Source organism: Bos indicus, chromosome 11 (assembly GCF_029378745.1).
Source record: "Bos indicus isolate NIAB-ARS_2022 breed Sahiwal x Tharparkar chromosome 11, NIAB-ARS_B.indTharparkar_mat_pri_1.0, whole genome shotgun sequence".
NCBI classification, from domain to species: Eukaryota; Metazoa; Chordata; class Mammalia; order Artiodactyla; family Bovidae; genus Bos; species Bos indicus.
In genome coordinates, this window is record NC_091770.1 from 32,007,508 (window position 1) to 32,026,514 (window position 19,007).

The 19,007-nt window shown below is 36.6% G+C and overlaps 1 protein-coding gene and 1 pseudogene across 25 annotated transcripts in view; both read right to left on the minus strand.

Annotated features, from left to right (window-relative positions):
* Window positions 1–1,106: 1,106 nt before the first annotated feature.
* The window catches only part of NRXN1 (neurexin 1), a 1,219,761-nt gene continuing 1,201,860 nt past the window's right edge, over window positions 1,107–19,007 (minus strand). For all 25 annotated transcript variants that reach the window (XM_070798634.1, XM_070798636.1, XM_070798622.1 and 22 more), the window contains one exon: window positions 1,107–4,516. In XM_070798634.1, coding sequence (XP_070654735.1) covers window positions 4,209–4,516 — 308 coding nt within the window. In that variant the 3' untranslated portion in view covers window positions 1,107–4,208. The remainder of the gene's footprint in view (window positions 4,517–19,007) is intronic.
* LOC139185981 (U6 spliceosomal RNA) lies at window positions 6,122–6,218 on the minus strand (annotated as a pseudogene).

The following is a 19,007-nucleotide window of genomic DNA, read 5'->3' on the forward strand; positions in this document are numbered from 1 at the left end:
TGAATTTCTCATGGATAGATTTAGAGCCTGCATTTAAGCTAAAGAATCAATTTTATAAGTACAAATGAAACTTGTCTTGGAAAGAAATCTGATGATGGCAGTTGATTGCAAATTCATTATAGTTGAAATAATTACTGTAAGATTTTTCTTAAAAAAAAAATTAAAACTCTAAATGTTAGTGTTATAGAGAATAAAGTTCAAATCAAGGAAGGTGATAAACCCATTGTAATCTGGTCTTAAAAACACTATGCTCAGGACTTCCCTGGTGGTCCAGTGGCTAAGATTCATTGCTTTCACCACAGGGGGCCCAGGTTTGATTCCTGGTCAGGAAGACAGATCTCACATGCCACAAGTAAAACTCTCACATACCGCAACTCAAGTTCCCTCATGTCGCAACTAAAGATCCTGCATGTTGCAACTAAGACCCAGTGTAGCCAAATAAATAAATATATTAAAAAACAGACAGCCCCTCCCCAATATGGTCATTTCTATGTCACATTTTGAGAACAGAGGTTCAAGGTCTTCCCAGAGTATTAAGATTATGAGAACTTAAGCATCCATATAATTTAAGTAACAGCCAAGGGAAACTAGGTTAAGACTGAAGAAGAGAAAACCATGGCAAGCATGGGAGGGGGATGACAAGATTGGAAAGGTTGTCATGTGGAATATGGGGTACATTCTGTTTTGCACGAAGAGAATTAGAACCAATGAGTGGAAGTTATAAGAACTTAGAAGTAAGGAGTCACAACTAAGTAAATTTAATCACAAATTTACTGAACCAGAATTATATTCCTTTTTATGGAAAAAACCACATTTATGAAACCAGCACTTTCGTGTTGTTTTCAGCTAGTTCCAGGAGTTTGTGGTTTCACGCAGAGCAAGATGAAAAAGATGTAAACAAAGGTATATTTAGTGGCTGCATCTTTAAGTGTGTCAGTGTAGTGGTGTTTAATTTAATGAATATTAAAATCCAGAAAATACAGCGTTGGTAGTTTTCCTTTGCTTGTCTAAGGATGCATTTTCCTTTCAAATGCAGTCTTCTTTAGGCTGCTACTTTGTCCCCAACGGGTGTCGCAATTACTTTTAAAAAATCAATAAAACCACCATTGTATTAAGAAATATTTTATTAACAAAACAGTAAATTCCACTTGCTTAGCATTTCCAATAATGGATAAGTTGGCCTTGCAACAGAAAAACAAAACAAAACAAAACCCTTAGATACCCAATCACACAAAGCACTAGAAGGGTAGGGTCATGTGGCCTTTCTTTGATGTCTTAGGGATGGACCACCTCACACATTATTGTAGTATTTGTTTTTTGTTTTTTTAAAAAAAAGGCAACACATAACATGGATTAAAAAAGAAGCATACTCAATCAGAAAAGTTACAGTCTAGAGATGTAATCAAATTTATGCCAGGTAGTGTGAAATCCTCTATTAACTGCCAACTACACATGGAACCCTGATACATTTGGTATGAAGATACTTGGGATTTCATTCATGCCTTTTCTCTCCCTAGCTTGTGTTCTCTTTTCTTTGTCCATTCACAAAGAAAGAAGCAAACAAGAAAAAAATTTGCTAGATTTCGTATAGGCCATTACATTGGAAATATTTTTAGTAACAATATTGCATGAAATTTAAAAATTTATGCTGGAAAGAAACACTGAAATCAATTTCAAACAACATGCTTCAGAGATATACTGCTTAAAAATACCATTATTTTGGTTATTTTCGATCACAATTTAGAATCTTTCCGGATGGAAACTAATTCAAGTTCAGTAGATTAAATGGAAAAGCAACTGTTTCTTTCAAACCTCGAGATGTAAATGAGTGGTTTTATATTTACCTTCTGTTTCACTGGCTTTCCCTGAGTAAGACTGGATGAGAGGAAAACAGCAACTACAAAGAAATTTATGAATTCTTTAACCTGGCAAATTAAAAAGAAGAAAATCTGAAACACAAGTAATTGATACTAAATTTTTAGTTTCATACCTCTACTTTCTGGGTCATGAAAAGCCTTTAGGACTTTTCATATATGACAATTACTTGGCAACCATAGATGGTGGTGATTTGCTATGAATTATACATATATCTAAGGTGCTGTATGTCTATAATCCAGGCCACTTCTTGGCTTTTTTCACCAACTGAAGTATCACAAAAGATGTTTTGCATTTTTTTGCCTTTTCTGATTAAAGCAAATTGTAAAATTATTCTTCTCTTATATAAAATCTAATATTCTTTTAGGAGATGTTAAAGTAATGCAACCAATTTTTACTGAGACATCACCTTCCAATCTAATATTGCATTTCCTTTGCATTGCCTTCTCAGACTAATAATTTATTGCTATGAACATCATTGAAACAATATGCAAAACAAGCATATAATCTATATGTTTCCACTACTTAATGTGTGTTAAACTAAAGCTATATTTAATGATATATATGTAAAACCAGAAAAGTTAAATTATAGTCAATAATCAACAGATAATGATTTTCTTAAATGGATAGTAATATAGAATCAAAAATTACTGAAAATACTTTTTTAGTTGCGAAAGTGTTTACTTTCCAAAAATGTTTATCATGCACATCAGGTTCAGAGACTATATATATAATTTCATTGGAAACAAAGTTTTCAATTGTAGCAGCCAGGGTTAAGGTATAGATCAATCAATTTTGCTTCTGCAACCTGCCCACTTAATGGTTCATATTCATGCAGCAAGATACCAGTGATAGTTTACTTGATAAGAAAATGTTCCATTTCTTTAGGGACTAAAATCTTCTGGAAGTTTCCCAGGAGCATATCTCAGTGAAGCAAATCACCCCATTTGTCATCAATATCTTGGCACAACTATCTTCCTTCCTGCTTTTCAATATGTCAGTAAATATTTTCTATTATATGTACGTTTGGGTCTTCCATCCTGTCTGATGGATTCCTCTGGATTTGTGTGTGTATTTGTGTGTGTGCACATATCTGTGATCATGAATGGGAATGTATGTGGGAAATGTGAGTATTTAGGGGAGTAAAGAAGACTATAGGATACATATGTATATAGTTTGCCTTCTAATCCACACCTTTCATACAAATACTAAAACTTAATTGCAACAGAATGAAGGCTGTACATGTAAAGGAAAAAAAGTAGCTGAGTCTTTTTATATACATTCATACATATCTTCCTTAGAATAAACACTACATTGTAATTTAAAAAAAATTTAAGTAATTGTGGCAATTTATAATGGTGGCAAAAAAAAAAAAAAAACCCTGAAATAATTGCTGATCTGATGTCATAAAACTCCCTATAGTTAGCAACACTTATAACATTGAATTTACCAAAAAGGGCTGAAGAGCAGAGATATAGTTTGCATTTTCTATACAACAGGCTATAAAACATCACTTATCACAGTCCAGAAAGCACACAGAAATGGATTTTATATAAACATATGTAATAACATATTAAGCGTGCATGAAAATTTCCCAATGATTGCATCTATACCTTCTTGTTTATTTTTTGTTGTTTCTGTTTTGAAATTTTAGTGTGAAAATGTGCCTTATCTTTCACATTGTTGAAAATAAGGCCTCCATACTTTCTTTTTTTTCCCTCACAACCAGAAAGGGGCTTTTTGAATGTGTTCCTACACAAGTCTTCAAAAAAGTCAGCACTTTTTTTCAAGTGCAAGTTCGTTTCAGCCACTGTTCCAGCTGTGCCAGGCGGTGAACTCGGAAAAGGTTTGCAGGTGGAGTCACTCAAAATGACAGTCTTCTCTGGCCATCAGACTAACTGATTTCTCAGGAAAGCGCTAGCACTTTGGCTAAATCTGGGATCATAGGTAGCTTCTTTTTCTGTGTTGTGTTTTGTGTTGTTTTTGTGTTGTGCCTCCCGATGTTGTAATACTCCTTTGCTTTATGAATGCATGTGGTCATCACTGTCTTTTAGAAATGTTCCAGCAACATAAAGACAGGCAGAGTAAATTAAAACACTGTGGATGTTAAGGAATTTATTGGCCCCTGTTTATTTTTTTATTTTTTTCTTTTTTGGAGAAACAAGAGCATGAGATACTTGTTTTTATTTTTTAAAAACAGTCTTTCCTTCCTGATTGCATTCCCTGTCTTCTTTTGTATGTGCTTCATAAAAAGGAAAGTAAATAAGTTTATATTATGTCTCGGATAAAATGAAGACTATTTCTATACAAGGGTCCTTTTTCAGATCTTGGGCTCAGACGTAATACTCTTTATCCTTGTTCTTCTTGTTTTTGTTGGCGCTTTTCGCACTGCTGGGTTGTTTCTCCTTTACAACAGCCCCATTGGACTGTGCTGAGTTACTGATGTAGTTTCGACTCTCGTCCACGTGGTACGAGCCTTCATCCCGGTTTCTGTACTTGTACATAGCATAGAGAAGGATGAGGATGCATAGGGCGGCAGCGGCTACGATCCCCACGACCATGCCCGTGGTGCTGCTGGACTCCCGAATCACTTCCGCTGAGCCTGGGTACGGCTCTCTCCCGCCTGCCCGTGTTGGGTTGGCTGTAGGAAAGAGGGTGAGAAAAAACACCGAGTGATTATGGAGTTTCCCGAATGTCAGAGAGTCACATTTACCATCTATTTTCATGCCTGATGGATAATGCCTGTGCCTACTGCTCTTGAAAAAGGATACTGAAGCTAGTAAGTGTAGTGATGCCTACACCTGGTGGTCACTAAAAACTAAGGACAATGAATCATACCGTTGAGAGAGCGATCTGTTACCATCTTTTCTTTTTCACAGATCACTTTTGTTAACAGGGTGTTGTAAGGGTAGCTCCAAATTAGCTCCATGTAGTTCTAAAGGGCCATATTGCTGTGTTAGGTGAAAAGCAATAAATTCAACGTGGAAAATGTATAGCATCATAATGACTATATAATATTAGAGAATAATCATTTTAAGAATCAAATTGATGTTGATACAGACTGCTTATGGCTAACTCTTGACTGAAATATGATGGCTAAATTTAGGATTACTTCAGAAATCACATTGCCTCCTATTGCAATGAATACAGTATTGAACAATAAGATAAAACAGGCATTTTGAAGAGTCAAATTGACTGCTTTTAAAAGTGTTATTTTAGTCACAGTTTTTAGAAATTAATTTTATCTATTATACTCTATATACTATACTCCAACTATGGAGTATATACATATATATACAATGTTGTGTTAGTCTCTACTGCACAGCACAGTGAATCAGTTTTATATATACATATATATCTCCTCTTTTTGGATTTCCTTCCCATTTAGGTCACCATCGAGCACTGAGTAGAGCTCCCTGTGTTATACTGTAGGTTCTTATATTTTATATGTTTTATCAATAGTATATATATGTCAATGCCAATCTCCCGGGTCATCCCACTTCCTCCTATCGCCCTTGGTATCCATACATTTGTTCTCTATGTCTGGGTCTCTATTTCTGCTTTGCAAATATCATCATTTATGCCATTTTCCTATATTCCTCATATACACATTAATATACAATACTTGTTTTTCTCTGACTTACTTCACTCTGTATGACAGTCGCTAGGCTCATCCATGTCTCTACAAATGATTCAGTTTTGTTCCTTTTATGGCTGAGTAATATTCCACTGTATACATGTACCACATCTTCTTTATCCACTCCCGTGCTGATGAATATTTAGGTTCTTCCACATCCTGGCTATTATAAATAGTGCTGCTGTGAACACTGGGGCACACGTGTCTTTTTGAATTATGCTTTTCTCTGGGTAAATGCCCAGTAGTGGGATTGCTGGATCATATAGTAGTTCTATTTTTACTTTCTTTAAGAACCTTCATACTGTTCTCCATAGTGGCTGTATCATTTACATTCTCACCAACAATGCAAGAGGATTCTCTTTTCTCCACAGCCTCTCCAGAATGTATTGTTTGTAGATTTTTTGATGATGGCCATTCTGACAGGTGTGAAGTGATACCTCATTGCATTTTTGATTTGCATTTCTCTAATAATTAGTGATGTTGAGTATCTTTTCATGTGTTTGTTGGCCATCTGTATGTTTTCTTTGGAGAAATGTCTATTTAGGTCTTCTGCCCAAATTTTTATTGCGTTGTTCATTTTTTTGAGATTGAGCTGTATGAGATGTTTGTAAAAATATGGAAGGCTTCATGAATTTGTGTCATCCCTGGAGTCCTACTAATCTCTGTATCATTCCAGTTTTAGTATGTGTGCTGCGGAAGTGAGCATTACTTACAATTGTACAGACTAAAACAGAACTGATTTCCTTTACTATTGAAGGTTTATCTGTTTACCTAAATATATATGTACATTATTCATTTACTGGCAGTGGTTGAGTGATCACCATGACCAAATTTGAGAGGAGAAAGTAAGAAAATATTTTTACATACTTTAAAGACTATCTAGAATGATTTTGACTCAAAATTCAGTACGTAGCAGATGATCATAAATAAAGGGCTGACTGCCTCACTTTTATTCAATTGATAAAACCCTCATTCTGACTTTCCAAAGTATAAAGTTCTTCCTTGGGTACAAGAAGTGGATTGCAGGGGGCATTCAAATATTTTTCTCCAAGAAGTCAGTCACTGAAATTAATCACAGATAGGGAGAAAAGTCCTGGGGTTTAGCTTGCAGATTTGGAAGAGAGGGGAGCGGTTCTTTTCCTTTACCTTATAAATTTATTATTTAAAACAACTTAGAAGAAAAGGAACTGTAGAGGTAGTATTCTGTCTCATCTCTGATCCCAGGTCATGTTTCCCTAAGGATTGTGTTTTTCTCTCTTTCTCTGAATCTCCATCTTTTCCTTTGTTTTATAGAAAAAAGATAACTTTTCAGATGTAATGAATTAAAATTCTATAATTTTCAAAATGATATTCTTTGTAAATTATGCAGAATGAATTTACATAATCTCAAGATTGCATAAATATTGAATATATGTATGTGTGTATATGTGGAAGGTTTTGTGTGTAATATATATATATATACACACCAGAAATTGAACATTTCCAAAGACTAAAATGGTACTTTTATTACACTATTATTAGTAATTTTAAAAATATTTCTACAAAAGTCCCTATTAGCTATTGGGGATCATTTATCTATCACTTAGCACCATACTGCTTTATAATTCCATTTTCAAACATCACCAGGATTTCATCTGCCAAATGTGGGTTTCTTGCTGTCATTTTCCTTTCCTTCCCCAAATAAAGCCTTACAGATATAGTCACTAACAAAGGAACAGCTTTCAAAGAAGCAATATGCTCTGGAGCTACAAAATGTAGCAGGTGAAACCTTTGTATGCTGAATGTATCCCCTGCTTGTTTTACAAAAGCGCATGTAATGTTGCCAAATTAAAACGCCTTGGAGTTGTTTCTGTGGCCAAGGCAGAAGGCGCTGAAGACTATAATCCACAGCATTTGATTACAGGAAATTAATTTCCTCTCAAGAACAGAACCTATTGCGGGAACTCTGTCACTACCTGACAAACCGAAGGCAGCACTTTCTCTTTCAAATACCTCATCTTTGCCAAAGTCTGCCAATTAGCTCAGCTGCTAACTTTCACTAAATGACGACTTTCTACTTGCTCATTTTGTGGAGCATTCTCTCACCATGGTGTCTCAAAAGCTGGAAAAGGGTTTTATTTAAACATTACCTAAATCATTTGCCCCACCTGTTGGAATGCTTTCCTTTTAAACACATTTTCATAATTACCTCACTTTGTCTGTCAGAAATAAATGGAGAGAAGAGAGATAAAATCCTAATCATATAGTTCATGATAGTCAGACTTGAGAGTTTTAATGGAATGGAGGGTTTACATTTTTTTCCTTTTTTAAATAGATATTTAATTTATTTATTCAGCTGTGCTGGGTCTTAGTGCAGCAGGCAGGATCTTTAGTTACTGCACACAGGATTTTTTTTTTTTTTAAGTTGGGGCCACAGAGAACTCAGTTGTGGAATGTGGGATCTAGTTGCTTGACCAGGAATTGAACCAGGGCCCCCTGCATTGGTAGCATGGAGTCTTACCCACTGGACCAAGAGGGAAATCTCTACATTTTATATTTTCTAAACTAAGAATATATATGTACTTTTTTTTTTTCATTTAGGAGTAGGTATTGTCAATGGACTATCTTATCAGAGAATTTTAATCTGATTTTTATCTGTTCAAAAATTTCTTACATGTTTTCACAACTGTTGAAGGAGCAAACCAAAACCAAATTGATGGTAAAACTAAAATGAGATGACAAAGACCAAAGCAAAAGCCTCAGATGCTTCCACTTTGCCATAGAGCTATTTGAGAAATGCCTCCTGATTAAGGAAAACATTTGTCTCTTTTGGAACTCTGGCCAAAATGCTGCTTCTCATGCAGTCCTGAAATAGCTCTGTAACTCATACATAAATAAGAATTCTAAATATCATGAAAATAGATACCACAAACCCAATGATGAAACATGTTATCCCCCTTTTTTCCTGATTCACAATGAAAATTAATAACCACCACAGGTATTATGATAGGTCTATTTGGAATATGCAGTTGGTTCCATATTTAATTGATTATTTAACAATGTTTTCTGCCTATGCTTCCAATCTGAAAGCTAAGTGATAATTTTCTTAATTTTTATGCTAAGATCACTTACGTACTTACATGCTTAAGAGTTAATGGGACATCTCTCTCACGTGTACAAAAATGGCTAGAGAAATTTAAATATTTTTATGAATTATAAATGTGGTTTCCCTTATTGATGGTCATTAATGGTTTATTTTGATGATTGCTGAAATATCTCTGAGGAAATTCCTATGAATTTAAATGTAGAGAATAGAATAAATGGCTAAAAAGGCTAGTGTTAGTTACTCAGTCATGTTTGACTCTTTGTAGCTCACTGCTGCAGTATATGGGGTCGCAAAGAGTCGGACACGACTGAGCGACTGAACTGAACTGAACTGAACTGAACTGAAGCTCCTCTATCCATGGAATTCTCCAGGCAAGAATACTGGAATGGGTTGCCATTCCCTTCTCTGGGGGATCTTCCCAATCCAGGGATTGAACTCAGGTCTCCCACATTGCAAGCAGATTCTTTACTGTCTGAGCTACCAGGGAAGCCTAAAAAGGCTAAATACCTTCTTATATAAATTGGTTAAAAAATTTTTATTAAAAAATACAGTCATTTTTTCACCATTCATAACAGTATGAAGAAAGAAATTTAATCAGAGACCTCCCTAAGCAACTGTATTTAATGACTTTGGTATTTTGCATTCTCTTTATACATCCTAGTAAACTGAATCGAAACATTATAAATAATTTTTTAAAATCTACAATGTGTTTTTTTTTCAGTAGTGCTAAAAAACAAATAAATGAACTAAATTTTACTTTCACATAGTCTCCTTTTCTTTGTTGCAGCAAGGGATGAGAACACTTAAAAAACATGTAAAAGAGAGGCACTAAAAAAATGGAATGGGTATAGATTAGCAACAAGTCCCCAAATAGTCAAAAGTTAACTGGTTTATAGGTAAAGCTAAGCTAACACATGGAGAAGGCAATGGCAAGCCACTCCAGTACTCTTGCTTAGAAAATCCCATGGATGGAGGAGCCTGGTAGGCTGCAGTCCATGGGGTCGCTACAAGTCGGCTGCGACTGAGCGACTTCACTTTCACTTTTCACTTTCACACAATGGAGAAGGCAATGGCAACCCACTCCAGTGTTCTTGCCTGGAGAATCCCAGGGACGGCAGAGCCTGGTGGGCTGCCGTCTATGGGGTCGCACAGAGTCGGACACGACTGAAGCGACTTAGCAGCAGTAGCAGCAAGCTAACACAGCCAACTCATTATATGGGGCTCAGAGGAACAAGGAGCCCAGATCAATGGAAAACTTCAGTAGGACTGATGATGGGCTGTGAATAAGCCAAGACATTTACATATTATTTGGTATAACTGGAAATGAACATGTATCCAACTCCACTGGTGGCACACAGTTTGATTTGAGGGTAGCTTGCTAGCAAAAAAAGAAGTAGAGAAGATGAAATATCCTATGTGTTTATTCCCACATATCCCATTTTAATGATTCATAAAATAAAAGGCATCACAAACTACATATGAACATATGAAGTTTATATGAACACTATAGTGATAGATTATTTTACTTAAAATTTTCCCATGTAACTGTATCTTAAGTTTTACTGAAGGACGAGAATCACCACATATCCCCCAGGAAACAGAATGGAAGCGCTAGGTCTACTACATGGGGGGAAAGTGCACATGTACCCCATAATGGCAAGAGGAAGACTTTTCATTTTTGCCGGTATTTTTGCTAAGTGTCTCAACGGTACTGGTTGTCGTGGCAAGGACACAAGGCTGTCACAAGGGTTATAACCTCTTTCATATAAGCCACTTCTCAGCCAAATGGCTATGGGACTATTTCTGGGACTTGTGTAAAGATAATGCTATCTTAGGGACAGATTAAAACTGATTTTTAATTCTCTTTCTCTCTCAAATATTCAGCAAGATCTGATGGCCTCTAATTTTGCACATGGTCTGTTTTGACCCAGATTATCAAAAATCCTAAAAGCTAGTTCTATGACTTTTCTCATTTTTCACTGTCAAATCATTACTGTGGTTACTTAGAAAGACACTGTCTTTCAGGTGCTAGGACAGTTATTAACATATTTCTACATTATACCTCAAACCAATTTTAGGTTACATCAGATAATAATTCACTGTGAAAATGCATAGTAAGTGCAAAAGACATATTCCAGGGCCTTGTGACATAAGAAGAATAATTGCATTTGTTGCTCTGCACAAAAAAATTAAAAGTGAAATATTAAAAAATTTAACTTAGCCTTAACTTGCTGCATAGCTTTTTAAAACTACTACCGTAGAAAAAGAAATGGTCCTTTTTATTTTGACACAGTTCTTGGCACTGTATCTGTGAAAGAGTATTATTTCCCCAAATAGGAACTAATCTAGATCTAGCTGTGAAACACCATGGAACAAACAGGTTTAAGAGATACAATAGGCTGTAAAACAGAGAGCACCCTGCGGTAAATCTCATTTCTCACTAGCTCCTTTGGGTGTCTGTCACCTACTCCATGCTCCTGCCTGCCTTCTCTCTTGCAGACTTCCTCCCCTTCCCTAGCTCTTCTCTGCATCCCTCTCTCAGCTCTTGATATCTTTCTAGATGGCTCCTAGAGAGCACACTGATCCCCCCAACTGCGTAAATGAAGAAGGCCAGGCCAGTGAGGTCAGAACTCTGCCTTTTGAAGCTGGTGCTTTACTCAGACGGGTGTTCAATGAGGAACAAAACTTATTGCCAAGTTCCTGATTTCACACCACACTTTAAAACTGTCCCAACTGTCAAAAAAAAGTCTCAATGTAATTATTTCATTAAAATACTGTTTTGGTGCTTTATATAGGCCTGCTTTACTTAAAAATTTAACTTCCTAAGTTTGTTTACAGAATGAAATTCAATGTTTTATCAAATGAAATAATGTTTTATTACAATTAAAAAGAACTTTGATTATGAAGATGGTAAGATGAGGAGCATGTTAGGCCATTCAGCTTTGCACCAGAGCCTGTCTTTACCAGTGCCAGTTTGTGTCTGGTCTGGTCATAACCTTAGTCTATACACAGGGGGAGAATAAAGCCCTCATGTTGTCTCTGAAAGATGATTCACAACTGAAGTTCTAAAATAACTCTTCATTTTGAAAGGTAAATTTTCAAACATTAATAAGTTTTTCCAAGAAGGTTTCACTGTGCAGTGGAAAGAATCTGAAATCCATCTGAGGTTGGAAACAGAGCAATTAAATTAATTTTGTTATTAAAAAACAAAACTGCTCTTGATTTATGTTTTTACATAATGTTTTACAAGAGAAACCATGCTTAAAGTCCTAATTCCTGTTACATAAAATGAGGTGGGTAGTGGAACCATGTATCTCACCAAGGCAATAACCATGTCATCAGATGCTCTTTTTATCACTCAAATTGGCAGTTTTATGAAAATATTTTATATACTTGATGAGTGGTTCTTTCACTGTAATCTAATTGTATTCATGCTGTTTCCAAAGTTAGCTTTTCAGGGTGAGATTGTGGTTCCCAGGTCATTTGTATTGCTGGTTTTATTTCTTAAATATTCAGTTCAGTTCAGTTCAGTTTAGTGGCTCAGTCGTGTCCAACTCTTTGCAACCCCATGGACTGCAGCACACCAGGCCTCCCTGTCCATGACCAACTCCTGGAGTTTATTCAAACTCATGTCCATTGAGTTGGTAATGCCATCCAACCATCTCATCCTCTGTCATCCCCTTATCCTCCTGCCTTCAATCTTTCCCAGCATCAGGGTCTTTTCAAATGAGACAGCTTTTTGCATCAGGTGGCCAAAATATTGGAGTTTCAGCTTCAACATCAGTCCTTCTAATGAACATTCAGGGCTGATTTCCTTAAGGAAGGACTGGTTGGATCTCCTTGCAGTTCAAGGGACTCTCAAGAGTCTTCTCTAACAACACAGTTCAAAAACATCAATTCTTCGGCGCTCAGGTTTCTTTGTAGTCCAAATCTCACATCCATACATGACTACTGAAAAAACCATAACCTTGACTAGACGGACCTTTGTTGACAAAGTGATATCTCTGCTTTTTAATATGCTGTCTAGGTTGGTCATAACTTTCCTTCCAAGGAGTAAGTGTCATGGCTGCAGTCACCATCTGCAGTGATTTTGGAGCACAAAAAAATAAAGTCAGCCACTGTTTCCCCATCTATTTGCTAGGAAGTGATGGGACTGGATGCCATGATCTTCGTTTTCTGAATGTTGAGCTTTAAGCCAACTTTTTCACTGTCCTCTTTCAATTTCATCAAGAGGCTCTTTAGTTCTTCTTCACTTTCTGTCATAAGGGTGGTATCATCTGCATATCTGAGGTTATCGCTATTTCTCCCACAAATCTTGATTCCAGCTTATGCTTCATCCAGCCCAGCATTTCGCATGATGTACTCTGCATATAAGTTAAATAGGCATGGTGACAATATACAGCCTTCATGTACTCCTTTTCCTATTTGGAACCAGTCTGTTGTTCCATGTCCAGTTCTAACTGTTGCTTCCTGACCTGCATACAGATTTCTCAAGAGGCAGGTCAAGTGGTCTGGTATTCCCATCTCTTCCAGGATTTTCCACAGTTTATTGTGATCCACACAGTCAAAGGCTTTGGCATAGTCAATACAGCAGAAATAGATGTTTTTTCTGGAACTTTCTTGCTTTTTTGATGATCCAGCAGATGTTGGCAATATGATCTCTGGTTCCTCTGCCTTTTCTAAATCCAGCTTGAACATCTGGAAGCTCATGGTTCACGTATTGCTGAAGCCTGGCTTGGAGAATTTTGTGCATTACTTTGCTAGCATGTGAGATGAGTGCAATTGTGCGGTAGTTTGAGCATTCTTTAGCATTGCCTTTCTTAGGGATTGGATTGAAAACTGAAGTCCTGTGGCCACTGCTGAATTTTCCAAATTTGCTGGCATATTGAGTGCAGCACTTTCACAGCATCATCTTTCAGGATTTGAAATAACTCCACTGGAATTCCATCACCTCCACTAGCTTTATTCATCGTGATGCTTCCTAAGGCCCACTTGACTCACATTCCAGGATGTCTGGCTCTAGGTGAGTGAGCACACCATCATGATTATCTTGGTCGTGAAGATCTTTTTTGTACAGTTCTTCTGTGTATTCTTGCCACCTCTTCTTAATATCTTCTGCTTCTGTTAGGTCCATACCATTTCTGTCCTTTATTGAGCCCATCTTTGTGTGAAATGTTCCCTCGGTATCTCTAATTTTCCTGAAGAGATCTCTAGTCTTTCCCATTCTGTTGTTTTCCTCTATTTCTTTGCACTGATCACTGAGGAAGGCTTTCTTGTCTCTCCTTGCTATTCTTTGGAACTCTGCTTTCAAATGGGTCTATCTTTCCTTTTCTCCTTTGCTTTTGGCTTCTCTTCTTTTGTCAGCTATTTGTAAGGCCTCCCCAGACAGCCATTTTGCTTTTTGCATTTCTTTTTCTTGGGGTTGGTTTTGCTCCCTGTCTCCTGTACAATGTCATGAACTTCCATCCATAGTTCATCAGGCACTCTATCAGATCTAGTCCCTTAAATCTATTTCTCACTTCCATGGTAAAGTCATTAGGGATTTGATTTAGGTCATACCTGAATGGTCTAGTGGTTTTCCCTACTTTCTTCAATTTCAGTCTGAATTTGGCAATAAGGAGTTCATGATCTGAGCCACAGTCAGCTCCCGGTCTTGTTTTTACTGACTGTATAGAGCTTAAAGACTATATTTCTTCAATATAGACTGTTAGTGTATAGGTACATCATCGACTGTGACCCTGTCATATGAAAGATGAAGCAAGAGTTTCACTTTATACTGATAATGAAAATTCAGCTTTTAAGCTTTAAGGAAAAAAGAATGTAAGAGATCATCAATATTAAGAAATAATAAAGAAAATACACCAATGATTTTAAAACATGATTTAAAAAATGGAACTTGAGCTATATATTTCAGATCCGGAGGAGTAGATAAAGGTCATAAAACTCCATTATGCTCAACATATATCACTCTGGTACCCTAAATTATTAGATCTTCTACCTTAAATAATCCTTTTCAAAAACTAATGGAAAGATGCATTTACTGAACTGTTTCACACTTAAGAGTCTTTGACCAGTCAGTCTTTCTTACCAGAAATCAATCAATTTAAAATTTCTGTCTCCACCCCACTGACGAAAAAGAGTTGCCTAAAATGATCTCATTAGACCACAGTCCTGTACTGCATCTTAATAGATGTGAAAGTTATTATAATTCTAGGCTAGCCTTGAAAATGGCTTCAGATTTATAAGGGAAGATTACTTTCCCAGTACCTCGTTTCATTAATACTGTGAAAAGAAAATTGGAATTGCAGGTTCCTGTGGTTTTTGTGAATTGAGATTAGCAGTTTTTTCCCCATAACCAAAAAAAGAAAAATATTACTTTTTTTCATTCTTGTATTTCAATACAACACATGCCAAATAAAACCCAGTGATCATGTAAAGACTCATACAAATTCATGTTTAAATGCCACAGCTGCAGAAAGCAGGTAGGCGGTGATTTATAAGATATGCACTAATTTCAACTCATCTTGTGGTTTCTTGAGAGGTGGTGTTTTATTTTAAATCCCTCACAGTTTCATCTTCCCTACCATCAGCTCCATCCATGCCCTGCACATTTTGATGTCTACTACTGCAGGTCAGACTGCTTGAGGGAGGTCATGTCTAGTATATCTCAAATCCCTACTCAATCAATTAGAGATTCAGAAAGAACTTGGACATCAATAAAACTTTACCACCTGCCTGGCTGCTAGGACTAAATGTTTCCTCAAACTACTTTCAAAACCACCAAAGCAAAGCATGTGTTTGAAGGGAAATCCACTGATGTAGGATTGAAATGATGACTATCTTTACCAGACATCTAGGCACTGCATGAGAAGCAATGTGAGCCACAGAAGAACGTGTTTTGTGCCTGGAGAATAGGGAGCACCTCCTAGGGCAGCCGTTACCTCAAACGGCACCACACAGAACAGAAAAAGCAATGGACGATCACACCATATGTGACTTTGGTGACCCTGAAAATCATGGCTGTGTGTCCACAGCTTGATCATCTGCAAGCTTCATAGCCTTTTTGCATGGTCATTGTACCCATAAATTCTTACTAGAATCCTTGAAACTGTCATGGTATTTACTAAAGTACCACTGTTCTAACAGCTCTTCATGGTCTGCCTACAGCTACATATTCAAATTTGTCTTCCATTTCTCTCAAAGAAAGTAACAGTCATAATTTTATTGCTGTCTCCCAATCCCCATACACCAATAAAAGTTTTATCGTCATGCCTGGCTCATATGACCTTTCCTTTCTAGCTTGGCTGAGCATTACTTATTTCTCAGACTTAGCTAAAATGCTTCATTGTTTATGGTGTTCTCTCTATGAATATTTTCACTCCTGCTGTCAACCAGTTGTATGATGAGCTATTGCTATGTTCCAGGGACTATACTAAGTCCCAAGGGAAGAGGTTTTAACCAAACACACTTGATGCCTTCCTTCATAAACCCTCATTATAATGAGGGAAAGATTTATACAACCAAAAAAATCGCACAACTAGGCTGAAAGCAAAAACTGAAATGTGTGATGAAGGAAAATGACAAGTATCATATAGGAGCAGAGCAGAGATTTCTGATTTAGACTGCGGAGTCAAGTAGACTTTCTGAGGCTGTAATATTTATGTTGAGACCTGGAAAATCGGTGGAGAGTAGTTCAGTAAAAAGTGGGCAGAAGAATCTTCTAAACATAAGGAAACATATATGGAATGACTGAGGAAGAAAGGAGTTTGCTTTTCAGGAACTAAACTAATGTCAGACTGGAGGCAGCATATTGACTTTTAGGGGACAGTAAGAAGAAATTTGAAGGTGGACATGAAACTTCCATAGATCACAGTCCTTGGAATGAAGCCATACATCAAAAGATCATCACAGCTGACTGCATAAACAATAACAATTTTATGTGGAAAAAGGTGTCACTAATGAACTGAAAATGCAGATCAGAAAGGAGAAATATCTGCAGTACACATGACAGACCAAGAGTTAACACCTCTAAAATATAAAAACGTGTATCAAGTGCTATGAACAAAGGCAAAAACCCACTGGAAGAATGGACAAAAATAGAGACATGCAAGTGGAGAACAGAAGATCCAAATTGTTGATAAATGTAGGACAGGATGCCCAATTTCACTACAAGGCAAGTCAAAATAAAATAAGGAGGTATTTTTTTCCCCAACAAACTTGGAAGAATAAAGTGAATTAAGGTGATAATTTGGTTAGAACATTTGCTTGGGAAATAGACAATTGTGCCAGTGAGAATATGAATTTCTCAATTTTTAGAAAGTAATCTAACATCTATTACAATTTTAAAAAGATTAAATTGCAGCTGGCTGATGGGTGGATGTGAGTTCATTATACAATTCTTTCTAATTTCGTTTATGTTTGAAATTTACAATAGTAATGTTAAAAAATACACAAATATTTTCATCAAGCAGCCTCAGTTTTGAGAATATAGTCTAAAGAATTAAATACACCAGCATGCATATAAATACAGGATGTTTGCTGATCATGTTGTGAGGAAAAAAAGAGAAAAGGACAACTTAAAAGCTCATTAACAGGGCTCTGATTGAGTAAGTTATTCCAATAATTTATTAGACACCCATAATTATGGCACACCTATACCCTAGAATTTTAACAGAGTTAAAATTGGAATTGGAGAAAAATCTGTTGAACTGAAAGATGTCCATAACACATTAGGAAAGGAGAAAATCAAATTTAGTTCATAGAGTATGCTTTTAATTTTTATGTGACAAGAGAGAAAAGCAACCCTTTATTTATATATGTTCATAGGAACATCGTGAATGTGTAGGAAAGATTCATTCCAAGCTGTTATCATTGGTTAATGTATGGAGGTGGGAAAAAGGGAAAAATAAAGTTAAATAGAAAAAAATAATTTAAAATTCCAAGAAATATGTCTGGCGTGCTGCGATTCATGGGGTCGCAAAGAGTCGGAGACGACTGAGCGACTGAACTGAACTGAACTGAACTGAACAATTTACTAGGAACAACATAAGACGTTAATACTAAGGTACACAAAACAGCCTTGGGGGCCACCTTCTTAGAACTTTCAGTATATTCAAAATAAAACAGAAAATGTAAGAAAACAAACAGAACAATTTTAAATTAAAAAAATAACACAAGAAGGCACAAATACTGGGTACTAAGAAAGATAATAATGAGGGTGGGGTCAAGACATCAGCAAAGGGCTGTCCCAGTAGTTGTTGTTTGGGATGAGCATTAATGGAGCAGGACCCAGGCCTCCCAGTGTGAACCCTGGAAAGCCATCAAGTGTTTCTCAAGAAGGAAGACATGAGATAGAGTAGCTTGAAGATGGAAAAAAAACACAGATCAAGAAGACACATGGGAGAATTTGCAGAAAACCCAACTTTATCCTCATCTTCTCTCAACCATATAGTCTCCACTTTAGTATGGATCCTTTATTACTGTGAAATCTCACACTTCTATTGCTTTGTTAATGCTCTTCCATACTAGACTGCTAGTCTTTTGATAGTTTCCTGTGAGTCTGTTTCTCTTTCCCTCCACTTTCCTCCCCTCCAAACAATGAATGAAGACTGAATACACAAGCTGCAAAATGTATGTTTTCTGACTGAATAGAGGAAGAGATTTTCCTAAGTTTATAAATGTTCAGGAGTGGACTGGGATGGATGTAACCATTAAGAAAATGTGAGAGATCTTTGATTTCAAAGCTTTGAGTAAAGGTAGTAAACAAGTGGGTAAAACATTGATGATGATATTGCATACTTCTTTATAAAATGCTTTTATCTCAATACTTTCCTCATACCCACCTCCTATAATATCTTCAGTAAAAGAAGTAATGATAATGTTTATGTAATTAAACCAGAAAACACTTCTCTGCTTAAGTGAATCGGGATCATTGTGCATTGATGCAAGTATCATAGCTGTGTTTACTTTTCCTAACACTTAGATGGTAAAGAATTTGCCTGCAATGCAGAAGACCTGGGTTTGACCCCTGGGTCAGGAAGATCCCATAGAGAAGGGACTGGCAACCCTCTCCAGTATTCTTGCCTAGAGAATCCGACGGACAGTGGAGCCTGGTGGGCTGAAGTCCATGGGGTCACAAAGAGTGGGACACAACTGAACGACTAACACTTTCACTTTCTTTCAAGCCTCCATATATAAGTTGCTTAAATTCCAGTGACTAAGTACCAGGTTATTTGAAGTCAACCAGGTTAGTAGTCTTCAGTTTGATTTGTTTGGGTGCCTAATATTTATATTAACCTTATCTGATATCCACAGCATTACAAATAGTTGAGAGCTAAGTTGGAGCTCTTCTCTCAAACTCAGCAAAGCAGCTTCAGAAGTTTCTAGGGTAATTTTTACTCCTGTGGCTAT